This window comes from Abrus precatorius, unplaced genomic scaffold (genome assembly GCF_003935025.1).
Source record: "Abrus precatorius isolate BTA unplaced genomic scaffold, Abrus_2018 Scaffold7, whole genome shotgun sequence".
Classification (NCBI taxonomy): Eukaryota; Viridiplantae; Streptophyta; class Magnoliopsida; order Fabales; family Fabaceae; genus Abrus; species Abrus precatorius.
Genome location: NW_020874417.1, coordinates 15,339,802 through 15,366,061, shown reverse-complemented (window position 1 = coordinate 15,366,061; position 26,260 = coordinate 15,339,802). Strand labels below are relative to the sequence as shown.

At 35.7% G+C, this 26,260-nt stretch overlaps 1 protein-coding gene across 7 annotated transcripts in view; it reads left to right on the top strand.

The window, feature by feature from the left end:
- LOC113873520 overlaps window positions 1-25,820 on the top strand; it is a 40,189-nt gene extending 14,369 nt beyond the window's left edge. Inside the window, exons 8-19 of one of the 7 annotated variants that reach the window (XM_027511671.1) lie at window positions 40-1,092; window positions 1,243-1,305; window positions 1,387-1,433; window positions 2,036-2,081; window positions 2,181-2,260; window positions 3,916-4,029; window positions 4,795-4,876; window positions 5,210-5,335; window positions 15,509-15,589; window positions 23,435-23,560; window positions 24,573-24,749; window positions 25,631-25,820. In XM_027511671.1, coding sequence (XP_027367472.1) covers window positions 40-1,092; window positions 1,243-1,305; window positions 1,387-1,433; window positions 2,036-2,081; window positions 2,181-2,260; window positions 3,916-4,029; window positions 4,795-4,876; window positions 5,210-5,335; window positions 15,509-15,589; window positions 23,435-23,560; window positions 24,573-24,635 — 1,881 coding nt within the window. In that variant the 3' untranslated portion in view covers window positions 24,636-24,749; window positions 25,631-25,820. Of the gene's footprint in view, window positions 1-39; window positions 1,093-1,242; window positions 1,306-1,386; window positions 1,434-2,035; window positions 2,082-2,180; window positions 2,261-3,915; window positions 4,030-4,794; window positions 5,066-5,209; window positions 5,336-15,508; window positions 15,787-23,434; window positions 23,561-24,572; window positions 24,755-25,282 lie in introns of those variants that run through there. The other 6 variants (XM_027511669.1, XM_027511670.1, XM_027511673.1 and 3 more) reach the window with 6 other exon arrangements.
- Window positions 25,821-26,260: the final 440 nt, after the last annotated feature.

The following is a 26,260-nucleotide window of genomic DNA, read 5'->3' as shown; positions in this document are numbered from 1 at the left end:
TATAAGTTTTTGATTTCAGTAATAAATTTTGGATTTTAGGTTAAATATAAGACCTTTGATGAAATTGATGAAGAGAAAAGGTGGTGGAAGATTCCTTTTGTTTCAGACCTTCTAAAGATAAATGGTTTTGATTCTGCATTCAGAAAGGTTATTGGTTCTGATACAGTGCAAGCTCGACAATTTGTGGAATATGCATTTGGGCAGTTAAAGTCTTTTAACAATTCATATCTTCTGAAGGGCCAGATGCCTGATATTAATAATGATAAGTATGACATTGAAGGTACTGGGGAACTGAATGAATCTGCTTCTGTGTTTAATATGCCTTCTCATGAAGCTGGTAGCTCAGAAGCCTCTAAGGAAACTCGCAGTGAACAGAGGAACTCAAATGAGTTTCACAAGCATGACAGTGATACTGAAAATGGACATGCTTCAGAAAAACCATCAACAAAAGTGAGTGAGGAAGAGCTGTCAAATCAAATTTTTTGGAGGAATTTTGCTAATGTTATCAATTCTAATATTGTTCAAAAGCTAGGTCTTTCTGTTCCTGAGAAATTTAAGTGGGATGGATTGGAGTTTTTGAACAAAATTGGCTCACAATCACAAAATATTGCAGAAGCCATATATGTTCAATCTGGTCTTGCAATGCCTGGAGGCACAGATGATACCAATGATAAAACAAGTGGCCAACCTGCCCTTGCCGCAATTCAGTCTTCACTTCCAGAGGTCAGAAAAGCAACAGAGAATTTGATGAGGCAGACTGAGTCAATTTTAGGAGGTTTAATGCTTTTGACTGCAGCAGTTTCCAAAATGAACGATGAAGGGCGTTCTTCAGAAGAGAGGAAAATCAAAGAAGATTCTATCAAAGCAGGAGGCAATGATATACTATATTCTACTAGTAAGAAATTTCCTGGCTCCCAAAATCTGTTGGTGTTGGATGATAAAAAAGCTGAAGAGATGAGAAAACTATTTTCTACTGCTGAAAGTGCTATGGAGGCTTGGGCAATGCTCGCCACATCTCTGGGCCATCCTAGTTTGATTAAGTCTGAATTTGAAAAATTATGTTTCTTAGATAATGCATCCACAGACACACAGGTGTTTTGTTATCTCTTCAATAACTCCATTTCTATAGTTTTTATGAAATTTTAAATTGGTATTGTAATATCCAAAAATCTATTTGTGATATAATGGCAATATCTTATTCCATGCACTGCTTTCAAATTTCTTAATCGTCAGAAATTTCAGGTTGCAATTTGGCGTGATTCTGTGCGAAGAAGGTTAGTGGTTGCTTTTAGGGGAACAGAGCAGGTAGTTCTAATTCTTCTTGTTCTTTTAGGTGGAGTACAGCTTTTGGTTTATCTTAAAGATGCTTATATTGTTGTTTTTCAGTCTCAATGGAAGGATTTAAGAACTGATCTAATGCTTGTTCCAGCCGGGTAATGTTCATTTATAACCTAGTTGTGACTTATTTAGTCACTTTCGGGGTTTGGTTTAATTTTATCCGCAAAGTGTGTTGCTTTCAGGTCATTATATGATTATATCTAACTTTTTGGTTGTAGTACCTCACCACTTTGACTTATTTTTAATCTTCTGAGAAATTTTCCTGTATGTGATAAGTGTAATTATATTAGATTAGATGGCGCTTAGATTTTTTGTATGATATATTTAATAAATTCAAAACAAGAGAATTGTTAAAAAAAAATTGAAAGAGGTAAATTAAAATTAGAAAGGGGAGGTGGACGGTTAAGAAAGCAATAGTTGCATATATTGGGCCAACAAGATATCTTATTTTGTTCCTCATTGAAAAAGTACATCATTGTTGTTTTTGTTGTTATTCACTATTATTATTTCAAAAAGTTTTTAAAAATAATTACTTTTCTTTGCTTCGGATCAGTTTTTGATGCTATGCTGCTGTAGGGACCTTTGAAAAATATCCATTGGTGCTATGACAGATCATAATTAATTTTGGGATTGAATTAAAATGCTTTTTTATTGCACCAGATGATTTCATTCAACAACTAACTTTGCTATTCCATAGGCTGAATCCTGAAAGGATAGGTGGAGATTTCAAGCAAGAGGTTCAAGTATGTTAATTGTTGGCTGATTTATATATGTTAGCCATGTTTAGTAGACTGTTACAACATAAGATTCCTCAGTTTTTAACTGTGCTCTGGTCATTGCAGGTTCATAGTGGTTTTCTGAGTGCGTATGATTCAGTAAGGACCAGGATTATTTCCCTAATTCGACTTGCAATTGGTTATGTGTAAGTTGTACTTAAAGAAATTTTATTGCACCCAGCAAACTGCCTTAAAAACATTCTGTATTCCTTTGCTTTCCAAATTTAAATTTAGAGTGAGTCATTAAGTGTTTTTTATGGATGATGTGACATAAACTGTTGAGATCCCACATCAACTATAGATATGGTTAAAGTAGAACTTATAAAGGTTAGCACATTCATCTCTTTATGAGCTAGCTTTTGGAGTTGAGTTAAGACAATATCAAAGTTTATTGTAGATCCGATATTAGGCCACCTTTGACTGTTTAAAAATGAAAAGAAAACAACCTGGCCCCATGGATTTCTCCTGGAAATTCACGTATCCTGTGGATTTCTTAGTGCAACTTATCTGGCCTTGTGATTTTCCCAATGCAATGTACTTGGTCCTGTGTCTTTCCAACTGCAATATATATATAATCAGCCCTATAATCTCCATGCCTCAAATGTCCAATCTTAGGTGTGGGGAGTGTGTTGAGATGCCATATTCTAAGACATTCAATATTGAACCCCTTTAACTGCAAAAAATGCCCTGGCCCCATGGAATTTGCTAGTGCAATTAACTTAGCCAGTGTATTTTCAAGTAAACCTTCCTAGCCCTGTAGCTTTTCTAGTGCAATCTACCAGGTTCCATGGCTTTCTCAGTGCAGTATTAAAAGAAATCAGTCCTATAATCTCCCCCAACTGTGTTGAGATTCCACATCGACTACAAGAATGGCTATGGCTAAAGTGGAGTTTATAAGGGTTAAGGCAATCCTCACCATGCAGCCGCCTTAAAAACATGTGTACCTTCACTTTCCAAATTTAAATTTAGAGTGAGTCATTAAGTGTACCATTAAGTGTATTTATACGGATGATGTGACAACATAAACAAATTAGATATTGTCACGAACCAACTATCCCAAAAGCTTACATTGTGGGTATAGGTCCATGAATGGCTTTATTTCATCTCTAAGCACCTCACACAAGAGTCCATTGGACTCGAAGGGTTACTGGCCCCTTTTTACTATTTGCTGAAATTTGTTTTTTATTTAGAAGAATGGGCCATTATTGGAGGATTGAAATCCTAAATACTTGGTTAAGGAGGATTTGATATACGTCATGAACCTTCCCTAAAGTTTAAGTGGTAAAGGGGAAGGCACATCAATGATTTTATTACTTGTAACATATCTGTATTTCTTAGATGGTTGAAGAAGCTGCAATTGTGATAGCTATTGAGTCTAGTTGCTAACTCAAACAGAACATTTCAACATTTTCCTTTATTTTTCTCCTGGAGAAAGCAGTAATGGTCATATATTGCCTGGTGGATTGAATTGTCATCAATATCTTATTTTTATTTTACATAGTACTATGTGATAGGCCAAGTTCTATATTTGGCATTTATGATTTAGGATGTGACAGCTGTAGTGTTATTACACATATGGTTTGACAGATACATATAAGAGGAAATTAAGGTGTCAATTTGTTGCTTCTGGTGTTCTGAAGGGGGGAACGTCTGTGCTGAGTGCTTGTACTGCAAATCTAGTCTTTGAACCAGATCATTTGTGCAATACAATTACTGTTGTGTTTCTAGTTCTTGTCAATGTTATGACAGTACATCTCAATTTGATTTCGCATTGACAAACGAAAGATATATTTTGTGCCAGAGATGATCATTCAGAGTCACTCCACAAATGGCATGTTTATGTGACTGGTCATAGTTTGGGTGGCGCATTGGCAACCTTGCTTGCTCTTGAACTTTCATCTAATCAATTAGCTAAGTAAGTTTATTATTTCTCATGCATTTCTTCCATTTATAATTTATTTTAAGTGCCTGTTATGTTCATGAGCATGCATTTACATGTATTTATGGGCAAAATATTATTTACATTGATTAACTCTTTGCTGTCTGTTGTACTCATTATGTTAAATTGATTATAAATAAGTTCTATGCTTTGATATGTTAGGTAAAAAGTGATTTTAAGATAATGTACTTTGTTTGAATTTTCTAAAAGAATTGTTTTTTTTTTATGATAAAATTATAAAAAATGGGTAGAACTAGATTAAGAAACTAGAGAGAACAAGATTATAAACAATTTTTTTATTGGAAACATTATAATCATTGATTATAATCCATGCCAAACATGCATTATGTGTAGATAGATGCCACTAAAAATTGCTGATCTTTTTACCCACTTCATTTGCTACGTTTTCTCCCTATTTAGCCTGCCCCTGGAAATGTTACATTTAGTTTTATTAAATTTGAGATCTTGACGATTTGTAATTTCTTAAATGGGGCCCTATTTTTAAAACCTACGAATCAGTCTGTATATTTTCAAAAACTTCCAATTGGGTATCTACATAGACCCTAGATTGGATTACGGGACCCCATCAAAGAAGATGCTGAAACTATAAGGACCTAAAAGTTCTCAGAAAAGTACAGAAACTGCAAATTAATTCACATATTATTGATGTTCATTCTTTTTGCCCCATTCTATATTCATGGATATTACTGTATGCAGTAATCTATTTTTTTTGTCTACTAGGCAGGGAACAATTTCTATTTCTATGTATAACTTCGGTTCTCCTAGAGTTGGTAACAAAAGATTTGCAGAAGTTTACAATGAGGTTAGAAAAGAGTATGACTATTTTGTTGATGTTTTCATTTCCTGAATTGATTGTCCATTATGTCCTTCAAATTTTTAATAATCTGAATTATGTTTAAATTGCATAAACAATCCATGCTTACAACAAATAATCTAAGCAATATTACAAAAAATATTACACTCCCAAAGCACTGAATCAACTGAGCATAAGGTGAAAAATCATGGCAAACTATTAATAATCTTAACTTAGAGGCATTTTATCTTTTATCACATGTTAGATAAAGGAGTTTTTTTTTTTTTCGCTGTAGTCTATACATTCGTAAAACAGTTAACTGGTTTGCATCACTATTTGCAGATAGTTAAAGACAGCTGGCGAGTTGTGAATCACAGAGATATTATACCTACAGTTCCCCGGTTAATGGGTTATTGTCATGTTGAGCAACCTGTATTTCTTGCTGCAGGGGTTTTAAGAAATGCCCTAGTGAGTTGTTATTATAAATGCTTTACAGTCACACATACCCCTATTTAAAATAGAATATACTGTTTTATGTATCATCTACTGTCATGCTTTTGTTGACAATTTTAATAGCCTAATTGATTTGGTTATTAGCGGCAATATTTAGGCCAAATAGCTGAAAAAGAGATCTTAGTAAAAAAGGTAGAAATATTTAGCTGCTTAAGGGATTAATTGGGTCCATAAGTGGTTGCTCATTCACCAGTAGTGAGTTTTGTCAACCAATCAGTGGTTAATTATTCCTAAATTAAAAAATTGTCAAATTTCCCTTCCTTGTAATCATCCCTATTCATTATTAGTTAAACTTGAGATTTTCTGTGTGCGCATATTATTTGAATAGTTACTACACGTCAATATTTCTTGAACATAGATGCTTGTGGATGTTGTTTCTTAAACAATCGAAACATAATGAATGAAACCATTTGGTAGTTTAGAACCTGTAAAGATATACTGAGATCACATATAATTCATTTGTGTATTTCAGGAATGTTGAGAAGAGAGAAAGTAAGTAGAGAGAGAAAAGCAAAAAGGAGAGATGTAAGAAAGTGTAGCAACCCCCCATATTATATTACTAAGTTAGGTGCATAGTACACAGGTTGGCTGAGTCCATATACTCCATACTCTACCCTATTAACCTTTAAATAATAACTCTCAAACAGTCCCTCAAGTTGGAGCATAGATATTAATCATGCTCAGCTTATTACAAATAAAATCACTACGCATATTATAGGTGGATGTAAGAATTTATTAAACCTTCTCTTGGATGAAATGACAAACTATATCAATGTGTTTTGGTCTTTCATGAAAAATTGTATTTGATGTAATATGTATGGAAGCCTGGTTATCACACCATAGTTTCATAGGATATATGTTAGTTCATCCAAATTTCAAAATATGTCTGTTGAGATGAGAGAAAACAAGAAAGCACGAGAGGAATTTTGTGTTAGTACAGGAGACCTTTTCTTGGAGCACCTTTGATATACTTCAAGATGCGAATCAATGCATCCCAATGTCCTTCATAGGGAGTGTTGAGAAACTAACTTACCACAGTAACAGCAAAAAAGATGTCGAGTTGAGTAACTGATAGATAATTTAGTTTATCAACCAATCTTTTATACTTTTTTGGGTCAACAAGAGGCTCCCCCTGACTTGGTAAAAGTTTAGAAATAGGATCCATGGGAGTATCTTCAGATTTGGCTCCCATTAAACTTGTTTTCTCCAATATATCTAATGCATACTTCCTTTGAGAAATTACAATACTATGCTTGGATTGTACCACCTCTTTTCCCAAGAAATATCAAAGTTTTTCCAAGGTCTTTTGTTTGAAAATGGTGACATAAGTGTTTCTTCAACTGTATAATGCCATGATGATCACTGCCAGTCAAGGTAGTCAAAATCGAGATCCTACTTAGGATCGGAAGGGAAAGGAAAACATGTAACTCGTAGGATCGTAGAGTGGATCGTAAGATCATACCTAATGTATAAAACTATATTTAAACATACAAATGCATACAAAAAAGAAGATAAATAAGGAACCAGTAGTCTTAAATTCATAAAAGACAATCACAACTCAAACATTAATGACAATAAATATATTCTCAAGTCAAATTACACATAAAACTCAATAGTACTAAAGTAAAAACAAACTAGTCAAAGTGTCCAACATTGGTATTTTTTACTCTAACAAATCATTCAAGTTTTGATCATAATAATCATCTTCTATTAGGTCTTCATTTTCTTCATCTCCAACTCCATCAAGATCATCATCAAAAGGAGGAATCTCTAAATCATCTAAATTTATAGGATCATCATCAACATCATTGGAATCATTTCCAACTTGACCCAAGTGTTCATTTGGATTCAAATCCAAGTCCAATAAGTCATCAACTTCTAAATCATCACCATTGGATGAACTTTCATTGGCCATAATCCATTCATCATTAGATGAAAGATCATCAAGATTAAACTCCATAGCTTTTCTGGATGTCTTTTTCTTGGCCAATTTTGAGTTAGCCATCACATAAACAACATCATTCATAGTTTGTTGTTTCAAACGATTTCGTCTCTTTGTGTGGACCTAAAAAATATATAAATACAATTGATTATTTGCTAGTTTTTAATAGGTAAAGAAAAAGAATGTAATTTATCATAGTTTTAAAATCTTACCATCTCAAAAGCATTCCAATTACGCTCACATCCAGAGGAGCTACATGTCAAGCTCAATATACGAATAGCAAATCTTTGAAGCTCTGGATGTCCATCTCCATAAGATTCCCACCATTGTGCTGGAGTTTTGATATTAGTTTTAAGTGCATTTAGGGCTGCCTTGCCACCAAAAAATTTCTTTTTTGCCTTGAAATCTTCAAGTTGAGCATCAATTTTAGTCATTTCTTCATCATTTTCTACCATCCTTTCTATACAATCATATAATCCACGTTTAACTTCAAAATCTACTTTAAAACCAGGACTGTAGTGTAAAAAAGGGTTGAGGTAATAAGCTGCAGCATGCAATGGCCTATGGAGTTGATTGTCCCATCTTTCATCAATGACATTCCATAGAGGGAGATAACTAATATATGAAAAAAATTAAATTAATTTTCAAAAAAAAATAACTAAAATTTTTAATTAAATTTAATAATTTATTTACCTTTTTTTACTTTCATTGAAGGCCTTTGCTATCTTCTCTTTAGCTCGGTCCATTTCCTCATAAAGGAATCCCATAGCTGGAATCTCATCCGAATCAACCAAACGAAGAACTTTGATTATAGGATATGCACCTCTTAAGCAAACAACAACACCTTTCCAAAAAGTTTTATCCATAATTACATCTTCAACAAACTTTCCGTCTGTTGATTTAGCAAATCGGCTAGTCTTCCATTGATCAGATGTGAACATTCTAACCAATGCTCCCTTATGCTCTTGAAGACATCCCAAAGTAAGATAAGACGTAGCAAAGCGAGTTATGGCTGGTCTCACCAAATCCCTTCCCTTTGTGAAGAATTGCAATAAAGAAATTAGGGAAGTCCTTGAATAAATATAAGTCGTAATTTTTTTCCCCTTTGAGATTGTCTCTTGATGAATAGGTAACTTCTTCTCCAGATCTTCCAATATCAAATCTATACAGTGAGCAGCACATGGTGTCCAATACAATTTCTTCCTTTTCTCCATCAACAATTCACCCGCAGCCTTATAATTTGCTGCATTGTCAGTTACAATTTGAACCACGTTTTCTTCACCAACCTCCTCTACAATGTCATCCATCATTTTAAACAATTTATCAGCTGTTTTAGATATATGAGATGCATCAATTGAAGTCAAAAATACTGTACCCATAGGGCTATTAACTAAAAAATTCAATATAGTTCTCCTTTTCTTGTCGGTCCAGCCATCCGTCATTATTGTGCATCCTATTTTTCTCCATTCTTCTCTATGTGCTTCAATAGCTTGCGTGGTCAAATTCACATGATGTTTCAAATACTTGACTCTGATTTCATGATAGGAAGGTGGCTTGAATCCAAGCCCATATTTTGTCACCGATTCCAACATCTTATGAAATTCTTCACTCCTTGCCACATTGAATGGTATGGCATTGTTGTAAAAAAAAGAAGCAATATCTTGACACACTTCCTCTCTCAATTTTTTTTTGAATATGTTATTGAGAGTGACTTGATTACTTACTCCTCTCTTCTTGAAAATGTTCTCACTGCCCTCAACTTCACCCCCTTTTCTTTTTTCACCAGAATCACTCCCACCATCACCTTCTCCAAGAAGTTCGTTGAGTTTGCTATTTGATTTCTTCATTAATTTCTCTTGTAAGGAGGACACAACGAGCCACATTTCTCTCCTCACTTCATCACTAACCGAAGAACAAGCACCCACATCTTTTTGTGTTCCAGCCAGATGATGTTTTAATCGGTAAACTCCACCAGTTATTAATTTTCGACAATAGTTACACTGAATTTTTCGTGCATCTCCATCCACAGACGATCCATGTTGCCATGCCACATCACTCCTGTTTCCAGGAGCATTTTTTCGCAAAGAACCGGCCACAACTGCACCAACAGAGCAGCTCACTGAGCCAGTAGAAGTGTGACCAATGGTAAGACTTGCAACCACTCTCCTACTTTCTGGTTGCCCTCTCTGGATTGCAGGTATACTTTTTCCACGTGCAGACATCTTCAAACAGGACAGAGAATGGGGAAAACAGATTCGCTGTATTGGAGAAGAAGAGAAATGTGCGTCATGAGTCTAAGGAAGAAGGGAAGTGTGCTGAAGAAGAAGAGAGTGTGGGTTGGGAACTGAGGAAGAAGACTTTGGGTCGCGGTCGGCGGTGCTGAGGAACTTTGGGTCGCGGTCGGCAGTGCTGACGAACTTTGGGTCGCAGTCGGCAGCAGTGTTGAGGAAGAAAACTTTGGGTCGTCGTCGCCTGTGTTGAGGAAGAAAACACTGCGTCGTGGAGAAAGGGGCAGCGAAAAGGGAAGAACGAAAAAAAAAAAACCTTAACATCTAAGATTAAATAAGTCGGGTAAAAAAAAAAGGCTGGGTCAAATCGGGTAATCGAGTTTTTTAAAGAATATGGGGCTCCACCAAACTCGTCCAGGATCGCACGCTTCCACGATTTCACGAGGAAGATCGTGCGATCCCAACGATCTTGAAAAATCGCGTCGCAGGGCAGGAACGGGATCGGAGGCGCTGCAAAAGCTCGTGAAATCGTCTGATCTTACGAGTAAGATCGCGATTTTGACTACGCTGCTGCCAGTGATAACAATATCGTCCAAATAAATGCATCTTGTGGCTGAGTGGTAATAACAAACTGAGTGATCAGCTTCACTTCGAATCATCCCAAAAACTGTTGGACATAGATGCTGAATCTACCAAACCAAGCTCTTGGAGATTGTTTAAGACCATATAAGGATTTTCGAAGATGACAAACTAATCCTGAAGAGTCCACCTGAGCAACAAAACTAGGAGGTTGCTCCATATAAACTTCCTCAACAAGGTCGCCATGAAAGAATGCATTCTTAATGTCAAGTTGATGAAGGTTCCAGTGGCGGAAGCAGCCATGGACAAGATCAAGCGCACAAAGGTCATTTTAGCGGCTGGAGAGAATGTGTCACCATAATCCAAGCTAAAGATCTGAGTATAGCCTTTTATCCAAGATGTGCTTTAAGCCGATTCACTTGATCATCAGGACCCACTTTGACAGTATATATCCACTTGCAACCAACAACAAATTTACCTGAAGGAAGAGGAATGAGGTCCCAAGTACACATTTCAGCAAGCATTACTTGACGCCAAGCAAGATGTGAGAGCGCTTCTGCTGTATTTTTAGGAATAGAAACAGAGGACAAAAAAAAAAACACATATATTAGAAAGAAGATAGACGATGATATGATAAAGCAACATAATGAGGAGAGGGGTTAGGAGTGGAATGTATACCTTTTCGAAGTGTAATAGGGGATTAGTGTCAGGTGATAGGGCCAGAGGAGGGACATGTGTTGGAATCGGCAGAGGGTCACATGGTATGTCAACAGGACATAGATGGCCGACGATGGTACACTTGTAACGGACGTAGAGGAGGGTCGTCAATAGGAGGTGTAACCTCTTGTGGGTGAAAAACAATCAGAATTGGTGGTGAAGATATGATAGACTTTGGTTCTAACTCAAACACTGTAGGAAAACTAAAAAAAGGAACAAACTCAAAGAAAGTAACATCAGCAAATATAAATATTTAAGAGTTGGAGAGTAACACTTATAACTCTTTTGAGAACGACTATAACTAAGAAAAATACATTTGTGGGCACGAGGAGAGAGTTTGTCAGTACTTGGACTAAGATTATGGGCAAAGCATGTGGACCCAAACCCACGGAGAGGTATAGGATGCAAAGGCTGTTTAGGAAACAAGATAGAGTGTGGTACCTGATTATGGGGAACAGAAGAAAGCAACCAATTGATAGCAAGCTATCAAGATGGCATCTTCCCAAAAACGATGTGAGACACAACTATGTAAGAATAGAGTGCGAGTAGTTTCAACAAAGTGTCTGTTTTTACTTTCAACAACCCCGTTTTATTGAGGAATATGAGCACAAGAAGTTTGATGAAGTATGCCATTAGACGCCATGAAATTTTGAAAGGAATGTGACAAGTATTCCTTAGCATTATCACTACGCAAAGTGCGAATTGGAAGATCAAATTAAACTTTAATTTTATTAAAAAAAATTTGAAAAACAAAAAATAATTCAGAACGATCTTTCATTAAAAATAACCATGTGTAATAAGAATAATCATCAATAAAAGTAACAATACCTAAAACCTAAGTAAAAACAGTACAACTAGGACCCAAAACATTAGAATGAACCAAACTAAAAGGAGATGTGACTTGTTTATTTTGACGACTCAGAAAGGAACTATGGACATGTTTTCCTAGTTGACACGACTCACAAAAAAGTGTAGATAACTGAGAGAGACTTGACACCAATAGTTGTAGTTTCTAAAGACTCGGATGTCCTAACCTAGCATGCGAAAGAAGAGGGGAATTCGCTGCTAAACCAGCATGTGTGAGGGGTTGGAGTTGATAAAGTTCATGTGACTTATAGTCGGTGCTGGAGAAAAACATAATCTTTAGTAAAGGAGACAAGACAATTAAGTGTGCGAGTGAGCCGACTTATAGATAAAAGATTAAAAGGAGACCCAGGAACATATGAGACATTGTCGATAGATAATGATGGAAGAAGAGAGACATTGCCAACACCTTGAGATTTTGTTTGAGACCCATTGGCCATAGTAACAAAAGTTAAGTACCTAGATGTAGAGAGAGGAAAAGAAGAATTTGTTACCAGTAACATGATTAGTGACACCTGAATCAAGCACCCATGGACCAAGAGATGGGGAATGAGAATTACCAACAAAAGAATTACCTGTGTACATAATAGAAGCAGGGGAACTAGAGGCCTGACAATCCGCATACTAACAAAGGAAATCGTTGAACAGTGTTGGTGGGATGTTGGGAGGAGCAGGAGTCGCCATGGGTCAACCTTGAAGAGAGAAACACAACTAAATAGTGATAAAACAAGGTAAACAGTAGCGGTGGTAGTGAAAAGCAAGTAAAAAAAAGTTACGCCGAAAAAATCACTGGCAGTGTGAACAGTGCTGCCAGAAAAGTTGCCGGTAAATGAATAGTTCTCTGCATTCTGCTTCTATATTAAATCTTGCCACCACATTTTGCTTCTTACTATTTCAAGATATCAAATTACCTCCCAACAATACACAATATCCCGTGGTGGATTTTCCTTCCATAGAAGATCATGTCCAATCTGTAAATGTCCATGATCTTGGTACACAATTCTCTTTCCTAAAGCTTTCTTCAAATGCTTAAGTTTAACAATGTGGATTAGTGCTTCACAATGAGTGTTAGTTGGAGAAGACATAAATTGACTTTTAAGACTTACAAGAAAAGCACTATACGGTCTAGTAACAATTAGATAATTCAGCTTCCCCGCCAATCTTCTATATTTTTTAGGGTCAGACAAAGGAACTCTTCTACTGTCACCTTAACCCCTGGCTCCATAGGGGTCTCACATGGTTTCACTCCCATTAGATCAATCTCAGCCAATAGGTCCAAAACATATTTCCTTTGTGGAAGGAAGATTCCCTTCTTTGAATAACATCAATGCCCAAGAAGTACTACTTCAATTCAAAGTTCCCAAGTCTTTAGGTATGAAACTTTGTCTGTAGAAAAATATTAAATTTGTTAATTTCTTCACTATCAATTCCAGTAATTACAATATCATCACATATCACAAGTAAAATGTTTTTTTAAACAATGCACTAAGGCAATTGTTCCACCTACACCTCTTCTTGTAAGGAGGCATTCTGCACTTTTACTTGAAACAAAAGCCAGTAATGAATGGCAGCAAGAGATAAGAATACACGCAGATGAAAGTTTAGAAATAGGGGAAATTTTCACCATAGTCAACTCCATATATCTGGGAAGCACCTTGGCAACTAGTCATGCTTCTAAGCAAGCCACAAAACTGTCAGAATTCACCTTGACAAAGAAATTCACTAGAATCCAATAGCCTGCCTCCCCGTGGGAGAACCAAATCCCAAGTTTCATTTTTCTCAAGAGCCATCATTTTCTCCTTATAGCCTATCTCTAGCCATCATGAATTATTGCATTTTAGAGAGATTTAGGAATCAAATTCAAATCTATGCTAGCAACAAAGGACTTAGAAATAGAGGAAAAATGAGCAGAAGTCCCATAAAAGGAAAATAGGAAAGTACAAGTACACTTACCTTTACATGAGGCTATTGGAAGATTGTCATTAGGACTTTAGGAGGATCTGCAGGCACCAGAGGAGGTAGGGGTTGAGTATCTTCTGGAGGTGCATCACTAGAAACCTGTTTGGAACAATGAGAACATGTTCGCTCAAAGAACTTAAACTGATATCACTAGGAGGCAAAGGAGCAGAGTGGATATCGTTATAAGTTAAGAAAGAATCATTGATGTGCCCCAAGCGTTACATGGGCCTAAGGAGATGCCGATCCAGGAAGGAATTACAGGCCCAAAACCATGGTTGGTGTATGTGCATAAAAGGAAGAAGGGCATGAAGAATGTGAAGGAGAGAATCTGAGGTGGCAAGTTAGTTAGAGGAGAAAGAGAGAGTTTTCTGTTATAGAGGGCCTGTGAATGATGTGACGGGCACTTTTTGCATTTTAGGCTTTTGCTGTTAATATGGAGAGCCATTAGGTTTCTCCTTTGGAGTTTGCTCTGGGACAGAAGAGAGAGACCCTGCCTCTGTATTTCATTTTCCAAATTATCAATATAATCAATTTCTTCTGTTGTTCATCCTTCTATTTGTCTATATTTCCTTTTCTGGTTGTTTGGTTTGCAACAATCATCCAACTACCACACAGGCTAAGAAGATTGAAACTAGGAAAAGAAATATGGTCTTATAAAAGGACACATCAGTAGAAACAACATAGAAATGAAGTTATAGAGAGAAGCAGTGATACCTTTTTTGAGTATGAAAGTAACCTAAGACACACGTCAAGGACTTCAGGCCCAACTTAGTTACCTATGATAGAACACCAATCCAAAACTTTAAAGGTATGTTTGGGAGAGAATTGTTCGAGGGGAAGAGAGGGGAGGACATATTTTTTAATTTAAAATTAAGAGAATTATATATCATTTAGGATAATAAATGCATGATTAATACATTAAGTTTATGTTAATATATCAATTTATATATTTTATTTTGAAAAATATTAATTTAAGTATATTTATTTAAAAAAATTCCCTTCCCTTCCTTACCCTCTCCTCCAAAACCTCCCTTTCCAAACAACACCTAAAGTGTTAGGTATATAGGTCTTTTTCACTTATATGCTTCTCAACTTCTCCATTCTTATCCGATGCCAAATTTCTTCATCTATATATGTTACATCAAAATCTCCTCCTCAGGTATGAGTCCCTTCCATTAGATATACTCCCCCTCCAACGAAAGCCTTTTAACCCATGAGTATTCATGTGGCACGAGAGACAAGAGCATCAGTACTCTTTTGTAACTTGTACCTCCATGAGCTACCATCAATGAGACACATTGCCTGACCTCTGCATTATCAAGAAGACTTTGGATACAAGGGATTCACACATGGAGCCACCACCGATTCCATTACACAATACTCATTTGAGCTGATCACCTGGACACACCATTGGCTCTAATACCGTGTAAAGAAGAGAGAGAGAGAGTGCGTAGAGAGAGATGTGATAAAATTGTAATAGGATATACTACAAAGTATTGCGACCCCAATATTTATATTACTAGGTTAAGTGGATAGTTAACTAGTGGGCCAAGCCCATATGCTCAATACTAAACTATATTAACCTTTAATATAATAACTCTTAACAAAGAAAATTCTCATTATCTGTGAGGGAATTCTTTGTGCTCTCTTCTTTATGTATTATTTTTGTGATGCTGCAGCATCAATAGTTGAACAATGGAATTTACACTCTTATCAAGAGTATGGAAGCACACATGAAAGTTGTTTATTTGAGGCAACATGAATAATTTCTTGAATTTTAATAGATTGGACAGTGTTTGATGTCTACTCTTCCTAATATATCAAATCCGTGTTATCCAGGAAAACAAAGATATTTTGGGAGATGGTTACGAAGGTGATGTTCTTGGGGAATCCACACCAGATGTTATAGTCAGTGAATTTGTACGTTGCATTTTTCTAACTTCCTATTAAATGTTTATTCTGTCCTTATCCACAAATTTACGTATAGCCACATATTTTGATTTCACATGCATATTAACGAGTTACATTGCTAATAGATATTAAGGGGGTCATTTGTTTGTGCTATATTTATGGAAAAAAAAAAAAATTAAAAAAGCATGTAAAATTTTTTATGATAATTGGATAAGTTAAAAAAAAAAAACAAAAAAATATCAATCCTAGAGATTTTAATGTTCTTCTCAATAGCTAGAAAGTAATTTTGTACAGAAAAATAAATTCATAAAAATTGACTTTTTTTCAAAACTTACCCAAATGCACCCTAATAGGCTAGCACGGATATGACCTCGTTCATTTCACCCACCTCACTTTCTGTTGAGGTTAAATAAAAATTGATAATTCCTAAAAGTTGATATTTCGTTCTATCTGATTGTAGACTAGATTTATTTAGAGGTTAAAAAATAATCCCTAATTTCGTACTAGTATTTCTTGGACTTGGAGTACACTGACTAGTTTTCTACTTTTAGAATATATTGTTTGGTAAACCCCTCACTGAATGAGTTAGTTGGAATAAGTTAGTTTGGGATAGATAGAAAGGTGGGATATGACAGTGTATAAAAGTGATCAGAGGAAAGTAAGAGGGAAGTTTTGTGTTTGGTTATTTGATTTTGTTTGGTGGGGTAGAATCAGGCTTTTGAATTCCCAAGAAGAGTGCTGTAAACACCATTTATTCCTTGTTGACTATTAGGAATAGACTAGGCCTAACTCAACCCTAAAAGCTAACTCAAGAGGGAGGATTGTTCAAGCCTTGTAATAATTCTAGCCATATTCCTAGCCACTGTGAGATAGACAACACACATCCCTCACACCTAATTGGACTTGGTAGAGTGTGTAGTTGGCAAGATTGGACATTTATGGGTGGCCTAACATTGGGACTAGATAGGATATAATATCATGTTGGCCTAACTCAACTTCAAATGTTGGCTTATGGGGGAAGGATTAGCCAAGTTCTATAGAGTATTTTGGTCGTACTCTTCGCCAGTGTGAAACATCATAAAATTGACCTCTGATGCTCCACAGATCTAGACTTGAAGAAGTTATTCTTAATAAAATTTCCATCATTTCTTTTTAATGTTTCCTGATCTCTGATTCATAATGTAACTTAGTCTATGCTTGTTTAAATTTTGTTTATTTAAGATGTTACATATGTTTCTGGTTTTCTTTTTTGGGTGTTGCAAAGGAGGCTAAAGATCCTTGATAACAAGAATTTAATTAAGAAAGTAAAAAATACCTGTCAGATATGTTGGCATGGACATGGTGACTTATTCCTCCTTAAATTTTCAAGTTAAACTTAGCCAGGGATGAAAGCAATGGGCTCCCAAGCTTTAAAACTCACCATAAAAATTTTGTAATGCTTCAATTTTTTTTAGTTTAATAATTTGGCCTCCTCAAACAGGTGCCAAAACAGTTTTGGCACCTGGCAACTATAAATCCTGGCTATGCTCCTGTTTGGAGTTAGGAGAGATGGAAGGGAAAGTTAGTAGGGTAGTTATTATAGTTACTTAGTGGAAGGGATTAGTTAGATAGAGGGGGTTTGTGAGGTAAATTAAGAAGATGATATAAGGAAACGGCATTTAGAACTGCTATCATGTGTAAATATTAGCTTTTTGTGAATGAAGGAAAACTTTGTGATGGGGAAACCCTTGGAGGAGAGTTCCCTTTCCTATTTTCTGTACTTTCCAAGTTAGTCAAAATCGGAATTTTACTTCAAATTGTTAAGGGAAGTAAAAATCGTAAATCGAGTCGTAAGATTATATATACATGAATGTAAGTTCATATTCTGCAGCTGAAATTAAAAAAAATATATTAAATCACTAAAAGTACTTAGATAATCCATATTCCATAAGAAAACTAAGAAGCATAATCTATAATGTAACAAGTTAACAACTTACAATAGGCAAATCACCATGTTTTTGGTAAATTACAAAGCATAAACACCAAAATTAAATAAGAACTACTAACTAGTAATATTCTAAGATGTCTAATTCAACAATTGTGCCACATTAAAATCATAAACATCCACCATATTTGTATTCATCTTCATCTCCATCAACTTCATAATGCAAATTCAGCATATCAACATCATTCTCAACAGCATTGTTTTCATCTTGGTTTTGGGCTAAGTTCTCATCTCCATCCAAGTCCAAATTATGTGCATCCAAATCCAACCCTTTAATATCTAACCCTTCAGTATCTCCAACATCATTTTCTGCAATCCACTCATCATTAGATGAAACATCATCAAGGTCTAACTCGTAAGCTCTCCTAAGTTGCTTTTTTTTTACTAATTTTGAATTAGCCATGACAAAGACAACATCATTCATTGTCTTTTGCTTCAAGTGATTTCACCTCTTAGTATGGACCTAAACACATTCAAGGTAGGCTTGTAGATAATTGAAAACTTTACTAAAAATCTTACCATCTCAAATGCACTCCAATTACGTTTACATCCAGATGAACTACATGTTAAATTTAATGCACTAATGACAAACTTTTGAAGTGCTAGATGTTCATCTTCATACGACTCCCACAAATTAGTTGGGGTCTTCTTTTGAAGTGTTGCTCTAGCTAAGGGGCTACTGAAAAACATTTGCTTTTTCTTGAAATCATCAATTTTGGCCTGTTCCTCAATATCGGGTACTATCCTTGTCATACAATCATATAGTCCTCGTTGAAATTCAAGATCAACTTTAAATGCAGGACTATAATGTAATTGAGGGTTGAGAAAATAGCCAGCAACATGTAAAGGCCTATGAAGTTGTTTGTTCCATCTATTATCTATGATATTTCATAGGGGCATGTAACTAAAAAATAAATCAAATGGGTTAATTTTCTAAATTTTAATTTTAATTAAATTTGATAGATAATCAATTACCTCTTCTTGACACCTTGAAAGCTATATGGATAGCTTCTTAGCTTGGTCCATTGCCTCATAAACAAAGCCCATGGCGGGCTTCTCATATGAATCAACCAAACGAAGGATATGCACCCTTTAAACAAATTAGAACATTCTTCCAAAACACATTGTCCAAAACAACTTCCTCTACCAATTTTCTCTCTCTTGTCCTAGGAAACTTACTGGACTTCCATTCGTCACACAAGAACATTCTTAAAAGAGCTCCTTTGTTCTCATGAAAGCATCCCAAAGTTAAATATGAAGTGGCAATTCGAGTGATACCTGCTCTCGTCAAATCTTTTCCTTATGTGAAGCGTTGTAATAATGAAATGAGAAAAGTCCTTGAATAAATATAAGTTGTGATTTTTCTGCCCTTTGGAATTGTTTCCTCATGAAGGGGTATCTTTTTCTCAAAATCTTCAAGCATTAAATCAATGTAGTATGCAACACAAGGAGTCCATTATAAATTCTTCCTTTTCTCCATCAACATCTCTCCAGCAGCTTTATAATTTGCTGCATTATCAGTGTTACAATTTGCTTTACGTTTTTCTCACCAACCTCTTCCACAAATTCATCAAGCATCTTAAATATTTTATCAGCTGTTTTGGTGATGTGCGAAGCATCAATTGACTTAAAAAATACTGTACTTCTTGGGCTTTTCACTAAGAAATTCAGAATGGTGGTTCTCCTTTTGTCAGTCCACCCATCGGTCATTATTGTGCAACCAACACTCTTCCAAACAGCCTTATGTTCTTCAGTAAGTTCCATTGTCATCTTCACTTCTTGCTTCAAATACTTCACTCTAATCTCATGATAATAGGGTGGCTTAAATCTTGGACCGTGTTGTGCAATTAACTCACATGGCAGGAAATTCTTCACTTCTTGCCACATTGAAAGCTATGGCATTGTTGTAGAAAAATCTTGCAATTGCTTGACATGCATCCTCTCTTATACCCTTTTTGAATATTCTGTTTATTGTAGCATGTGAACCTACACCCCTCCTTGCAAAACTGTCCAATCCCAGCACTCTCAACTTCAGCACTTTCAATAGCTTTTCTCTTTTCACCAATTTCCAAAGAGTCATTTCTGTTAGTTGCTTTTTTCATCAAGGAAGTAATAATCTCCACCATCTCCTTATTCACGTCAATAGGAACAGATTTGTGAGCTTCAACATTTTGATTTGTTTTAGCCAAGTGGTGTTTTAGGCGATAAATCCCTCCATTTAGTATCTTTTGGCAGAATTTGCATTGAACCTTCACAGTTCCTTGAACTGAAAATCTATACTTACATCCCACATCACCCTTGTTTCCATGGGCATTTTGGGGAACCAACCTTTGAGGCACGCTTGAAGTGCCCATAGCAATGGAGCTGTTAGTTGCAGTTGGGAGTGACCCAAAAACGCCACCCCCTAAGCTTTGACCATTAGCCATGTTTGAAGCCATCCTCGAACAAGATGAAAAAAAACAGAGGAAGAAGGAAAAAAACTAAGTTGTTGTCACCTGGTCTGGACAGTTTAGGGTTCCACGAAGAAACCAGAGAAAGATGAAAAAAAAAAAAAAAAAAAAAAACAGAGGAAGAGGAAAAAAAACTGTTGCCTGGTCTGGTCTGTTTAGGTTGCACGAAGAAACTAGAGAAAGATAAGAAAAAAATAGCTAATGAGTAGGTTGGGGCAGAGAAATTGTGAAGAAGAGAAGACATCTTTTGGTAACAGTGCACACGAAGTCGTTCTTAACAGGTCTAGGGCTCGACGAAGAAGAGAAGAACGCGGGACTTCCTTCACGCCTAATTAAATGAATTTGGGCTGAAATCCAGATTCAACCCACATTTTTCTGAAATCGGCAGCAAATTGGGATTTTACTGCTTTCACGATCCAAATCGCGATTTCACTACGATTTCACCTTGCTCTGATTTTTGTTGCGCTTTGAATCGTTTAGCTGGGATAAACTTACAATGCATATCTCTATCGTACTTCAATTCTAAGTGAAAATTCCTAAATTCTAAAGTCTCTTCCATAACTCTAGTTTAAAATTAACTTCTTCTTTCGAATCTTCAACCAACAAAATGTCATCCACAAAAAGCATGCACTTAGGCGATAATCTTTTGTATGTCACTTTTAAGCACATTTAAGACTAGATTAAACAAGTAAGGGCTTAAAGCGGAGCCTTGATGTAAAACTATCCTTGATGAGAAGTCCTTAAAATATACCTCCAAAAATTTTCACACACATAACTACCCCTCCGTACATGTTTTGTATATTCCGAAAATATACTATATAGAACCCTTTCTGTTTTACAATCTTCCATAACACTCCTCTTAGTACTCGATCATCTCTTTTAAGTCAGTAAAAATCATATATAAATCCTTTGCTTTTTAGAGATATTTTTCCATCATCTTTCATAAAAAACATATAGCTTATGCTGTAGACCTTAACATAAAACTAAATTTCAATCACCTTTTCTCACAACTTCATAGTGTAACTAATAAGTTTCATTCCTCTTTGGCTGTGTATAATCCATATAAAAGGTTTTGACAAGTTTTACATTGACTGTCAAAGGCTACACAACCCTCTTTGACTCTTCCTTTACCTAGGCTTGGGACTGGCTATGGGGCTATACTGCTATAGGCAGAGTCTGGTTCCAACAAGAGATGGCATTCTTGAAGGGGCTAACGATCTATTTGAAAATACAAATGACCAGCTTTGAGTTCTTCTCTTCCACATTCTGGGAGGCCTTGAACATAGTCATCACCATTTGATTTAGGGTTCTTTGGCTTTCTTTATTTTTGATCTTATCTTGGGAGTTCCAAATTCTTGAAGGAGATCTTTCTCATTTATAATAGTTCATTCTTCGATAAAAAAAGGTGGAGTTATCTACCTGTGGCAACTGCACACTGGTAGAAACAAAAGGGGAACACCTTATGTGTTAGATCAAGAACCAGAAACTCAAGACTACAATGAAGTGTTGGACAAGATCAAGCCAAGGAGGTCATTAGAATCCTTGAAGGTTGAGAAGGGACTCGTTTTCTTGGAGCAAGAGCCAGTGAGCCCACTGCCATGTTTAGAACCGCTGAAAGCAGAATCTTCTGTGAAGGTAGACATTGTTGTCAAAGGCAGTAGAAATGGGGGAGCTAGTTGTTGAAGACCAAGATTCAGTGAAAGTCGTTGTGGTTGAGAAGATGATGGGGAGATCATGGCAAATGTCAAAGGTGTAATTGCAGAAATCGACTTGTGTTTTCAAAACCCAAATTTGATTGAGATGATAACTGAAGGAAGGATCTTGTTACCATGAGACAAAAGTTTCCTCAATCGAGGCCATGTTTTGGTGTCAATAGAAGGGCTGAGATGGAGAAAGATCCATGCACAGTGAACAAAGATGGATGGAAAGACCATTTGATGCGCAAAAGATTTTGGGTCTTGAGAAAGCAGGTCAGTCTAACGCTACTGCCCCAAAAACCGTGAGGTGGGAATTTTTTTACTACAATAATCAGAACAAAGTGCAAATGCGATTTGATTGCAAATCAAGTCAAGTTCTGGCGGGAAACCCGCAAGAACAAGTACACATGAAAAACTTGTTGCACTGGACAGCATGATTTGTTGCATCACTACGAAATGGCATGAGGGTATCAAAATCAGCAATTAAATGATCAAGCTTACCAAGATAAGTTTGCATATCCATGTTTTCCAGCTTCGTAGAAATTAGGTTGGAAACCACTGTAGACAATGAATGTCATTGGAATGCACAACTTTTGTCTAGACACAAGGAAGCGCCAATTTGTTTGGGAATATCTTTGGCCTGCAGAGCCCAAATTGGTCTTAACAGTAGGGTTCATGAAGGACGGGTGTTAGGGACCAAAAATTAGACTGCAGAATTGATTGAAAAATCTGGGAATGATTGTATATTATTTAATGTAAAAAAAAGCAATACAAGGGGAAAAAACAACCCCACTGCCACAGACCACAGCTCCTTTGGAGAGACTACAGCCCTCTGCTCATAACAGAATTTTCCTGTAAAAAACCAGCCACCTCTCTCTCCCCTACTCATTCCCTATATACACAAAATCTTCATTCCCCACTGTTTGACAATTCTGTTACAACTCCTGTCATGTCATCTTCTCTATCCTTAACCCAGTTTCTCCTAACATACACTCTCCATATCTTGGGCCTTTCCTTACGGTCCAAAGCCTACATGTCCACTCCTATCAAGGCGGAAGACTTGTTTCAAGGGCACACGTTGGACCATATGTCGGTTCAGACTTCATCTTACTACTAGAGGTTTTTAGGCCTAACAATCTGCCAATATCCCATTTCGTGTTACAGCAGCCTGTTCACCAAAGCTCAAAATCCCACATCCCCTGTTTTGTGCACCTAAACAGAGCTCAGTTCTACCATAATTCCAAAAGGTCAAGGTTGAAATTCAAAGTGATGGTATTGTTAGGAGTTAAGAGAGGGAAGTAAAAGTTAGTTAATATAGTTATTGTTATTACTTAGTGGAGGGGATAAGTTGGTTATAGGGGGTTTGTGGGGTAAAAAACTAAGATGAAGATGTAAGGGAGAACTGTTATCATTTGAAAATTGACCATTGGCTCTTTGTGACGGGAAAACTCTTGGATCCCTCTCCTATTTTTTGTTCTTTCCATTCAATTCAATTCAATAAGATCTTTCTTTTCTTTCCCATTTATATTCTCTGTCCCTAACCGCCACTGTAATAGCATAAATCTAGTCTTAAGGTTTGATAGATATTGACAGTATTAAAGTATTATATTCTTCTCAATCTATTAAACTTCTCTATTTTAATTGTCCTGTTGACATATTCTTCCTTTTAAATTGGTCTTTCTTTTTCTATATTATTCACCATTCCTGACTTTGATGTATCCAGTTGAAGGGTGAGAAGGAGCTTATTGAGAAGTTATTACAGACTGAAATAAATATATTCCGCTCAATCAGAGATGGAAGTGCTCTAATGCAGCACATGGAGGATTTTTATTACATCACGCTACTTGAGGTATAGTGCATTCTCTTAAAATATTCAATGTATTACTTGTTTCATTCTTCCATTCTGTTATTATGATTCTTATCTGGTTTTACTGTAGTTTAGTTTACTTGGGAAAAACAACAATGACTTTGGGGGAAGATTACTAATTAAGTAGCTCGGATTATTATGAATATAAGCATTGATAATGAGAATATTAAAAGAATGAATTATACGAATTGAAAATTTTGTCATTTACTGCGTTATTTCTTTGAGAAAATAAATTTCTCAAGAACTAAAAAATGCCTTTTGTTGATATTCTTTCTGGCCTTCTCAAAATCATCCATCATTGAGTTTAGGTTTATGAAGAACTCCTTGCGATACGTATGTCAATAATATATATATCTTGAATACCACCTAATATGTTATGCTTGTTCATTGTAAATATATGTTAACGTTAATATAGTACAGCTCGATAGTTCATTGTTGGTTATATTGCCCCTCTTTAGATATGGAAATATATAAGTTTTATCACATAAATTTGTGGGAAGGAGGTTGGGCCGGCCTCTTCATCCCCATTTTCTTCTTCACTTCTGTTTCTGAGAATGGATAATCAAAGAAACTTTGAAATGGATGTTAGTCCTCCAATGATACTAGTTAGTAGTGACATCAATTTAGTCCTCAAGAAAGTTAACATTAATTTAGTTCTTCTATAATGAAAAATGGCATCAAAATTTTCCTTTTGTTTTGGGCCTTACAGATGTTAATAAAACATTTTATTGAGAGGCTAAATTGATGTTAAATGTTCTTTGGAGAACCAAATTAATGTCATTTTCTATGATTAAGGATCAAATTGATGTTCAACTTTGTTAAGAGGACCAAATTAAGGTCACTTGTATTTCAAGGTGTCTAAAATAGTTATTTCCTCCTATTTTAATGTGCCATCATGCAATTGACATTTCTTATATAATTAATTCAGTCATCTTTCATTTTCTTTCTTTTTGAAACTAATGTTTGGCACTACGTTATTATTTCATTAAATCAGAATGTAAAATCAAATTACCAAGCTGTCTCAAGATCAGACCAGGGTGAAAACTATAGCTTATAATGAGCCAACAAAGTTATGTGTTACCCTACTAGAAGAATTCTAAATACAATTGTAGATAAGGTGTTGAGAAGAGCATATATATATTGGAGGTCACTTACAACCACATCTTTACTGGTATGGTAAGTCACCCCGTACACTGTTAGCTTTTAAACATACACTTTGTTTGCCTTTTAGTAAGGTCAAAGCTTCAACGGCACCTTTTCATTGGATTGCAATAGTAATATGAAAAGTAAAATTGCTTTTCTGCTTCTCGTATCTGTTGGTTACTGACTGAACCTTATTCGTACACAATTCACTAAACTCCACTATATTTACACTGAATGACTGAATTATAAACTGCAGCTTTATTGGTAGGCATTATGACTTTGACAGATAAATCATATCTATGATCACCTCATATCCCAGATTTCCTTTCTGAAACTAGTGTAACATGCTCCTATGGAACTGATTTTGCTTCTTTTTTTCATTTTGTTTAGTGAAGTTTTAAATTTTTGAAAAGCCATTTTCCAGAACTTTTTAAGGTAGACGAGAGTAAAACTTATCTATCCTTTTCATCGCCAAGGAAAGAACTTGAATGTGGCTACTTGTTAAAAATTCTTTGGAAGAACATTTTCTGTTTTATTTATAAAACCTTCATGTATTGGCAGCGAGGAAAATGGCAGCCATGCAGTACTTCCAGTATAGTTTACAAATGGAGCTGATAGACGTGGGAGCTGCTAGAGACTGCAAGTGGAAAAAATATCTATCAAAATTTATAGTTTTAATATTTTAGTCATTTTCCTTATGATGATAGAAATTGATGCTATTATAGCATGCATATCAAATATTCAAAGATACACTTGTCTTAGAAATGCAATGTGTCATGTCTAATCCGTTTTCCGATGTCAAGCATTTATAGTCTCATACAGAATGTTGTAAATATGCTTAATAATGTTTGAAGAATCAGGCATTGTTGTTACTGATATTATTGTTATTGTTGAGATGCACCTTTGCAGGGTGCGGGGGAAGAGGAAAGTTTCCAGCAATTGCAAGAGGATGATATGTGTTGCTGGCATTTATTTCCTAAAGAAGAAAAAGATAGATGGAAAACACTGATTTTGCTTTGTTCAACTGTTTAATTTAACCAAATGAAACCGTAAAAAAAATCAATTTTTTTAAGTCAATATATACACTAATGGTTCCTTTTTACAACGTTTGGTTACTTATTTAGAAATGCAGACCAGTAAACCAAAATTACCCTTGTCGGTCTAGTGGAACCCTGCAATGAATCTACATCATCTTCACACTATTTCTATTCATGAGGCTTCAAAAACTAAACAAAACCCTTAATATTTTATGGTGAATGCTGTGGTGTGCTAACATTTTAGGAAGCATTCAATGCCCCTCTTAAGTATGCATCCACGTCGTTTGACAACAATAAATATAAGATATTTAATCTTAATATTACAGAACGGTTTCATGTTTAAACTTAATTGGGTTTCATTCCTACTAGTCTGGCCCTGTCTTCAATCCTTGTAACTGGTTGCTTTGCTTCTCACTTAGTATTCATGTCTCTAATTGTATATTCTAATAGTCCTCACGTTTTCTTTGTCTTCACATTGGGTGTCGTCCGTTAAACAGAATGC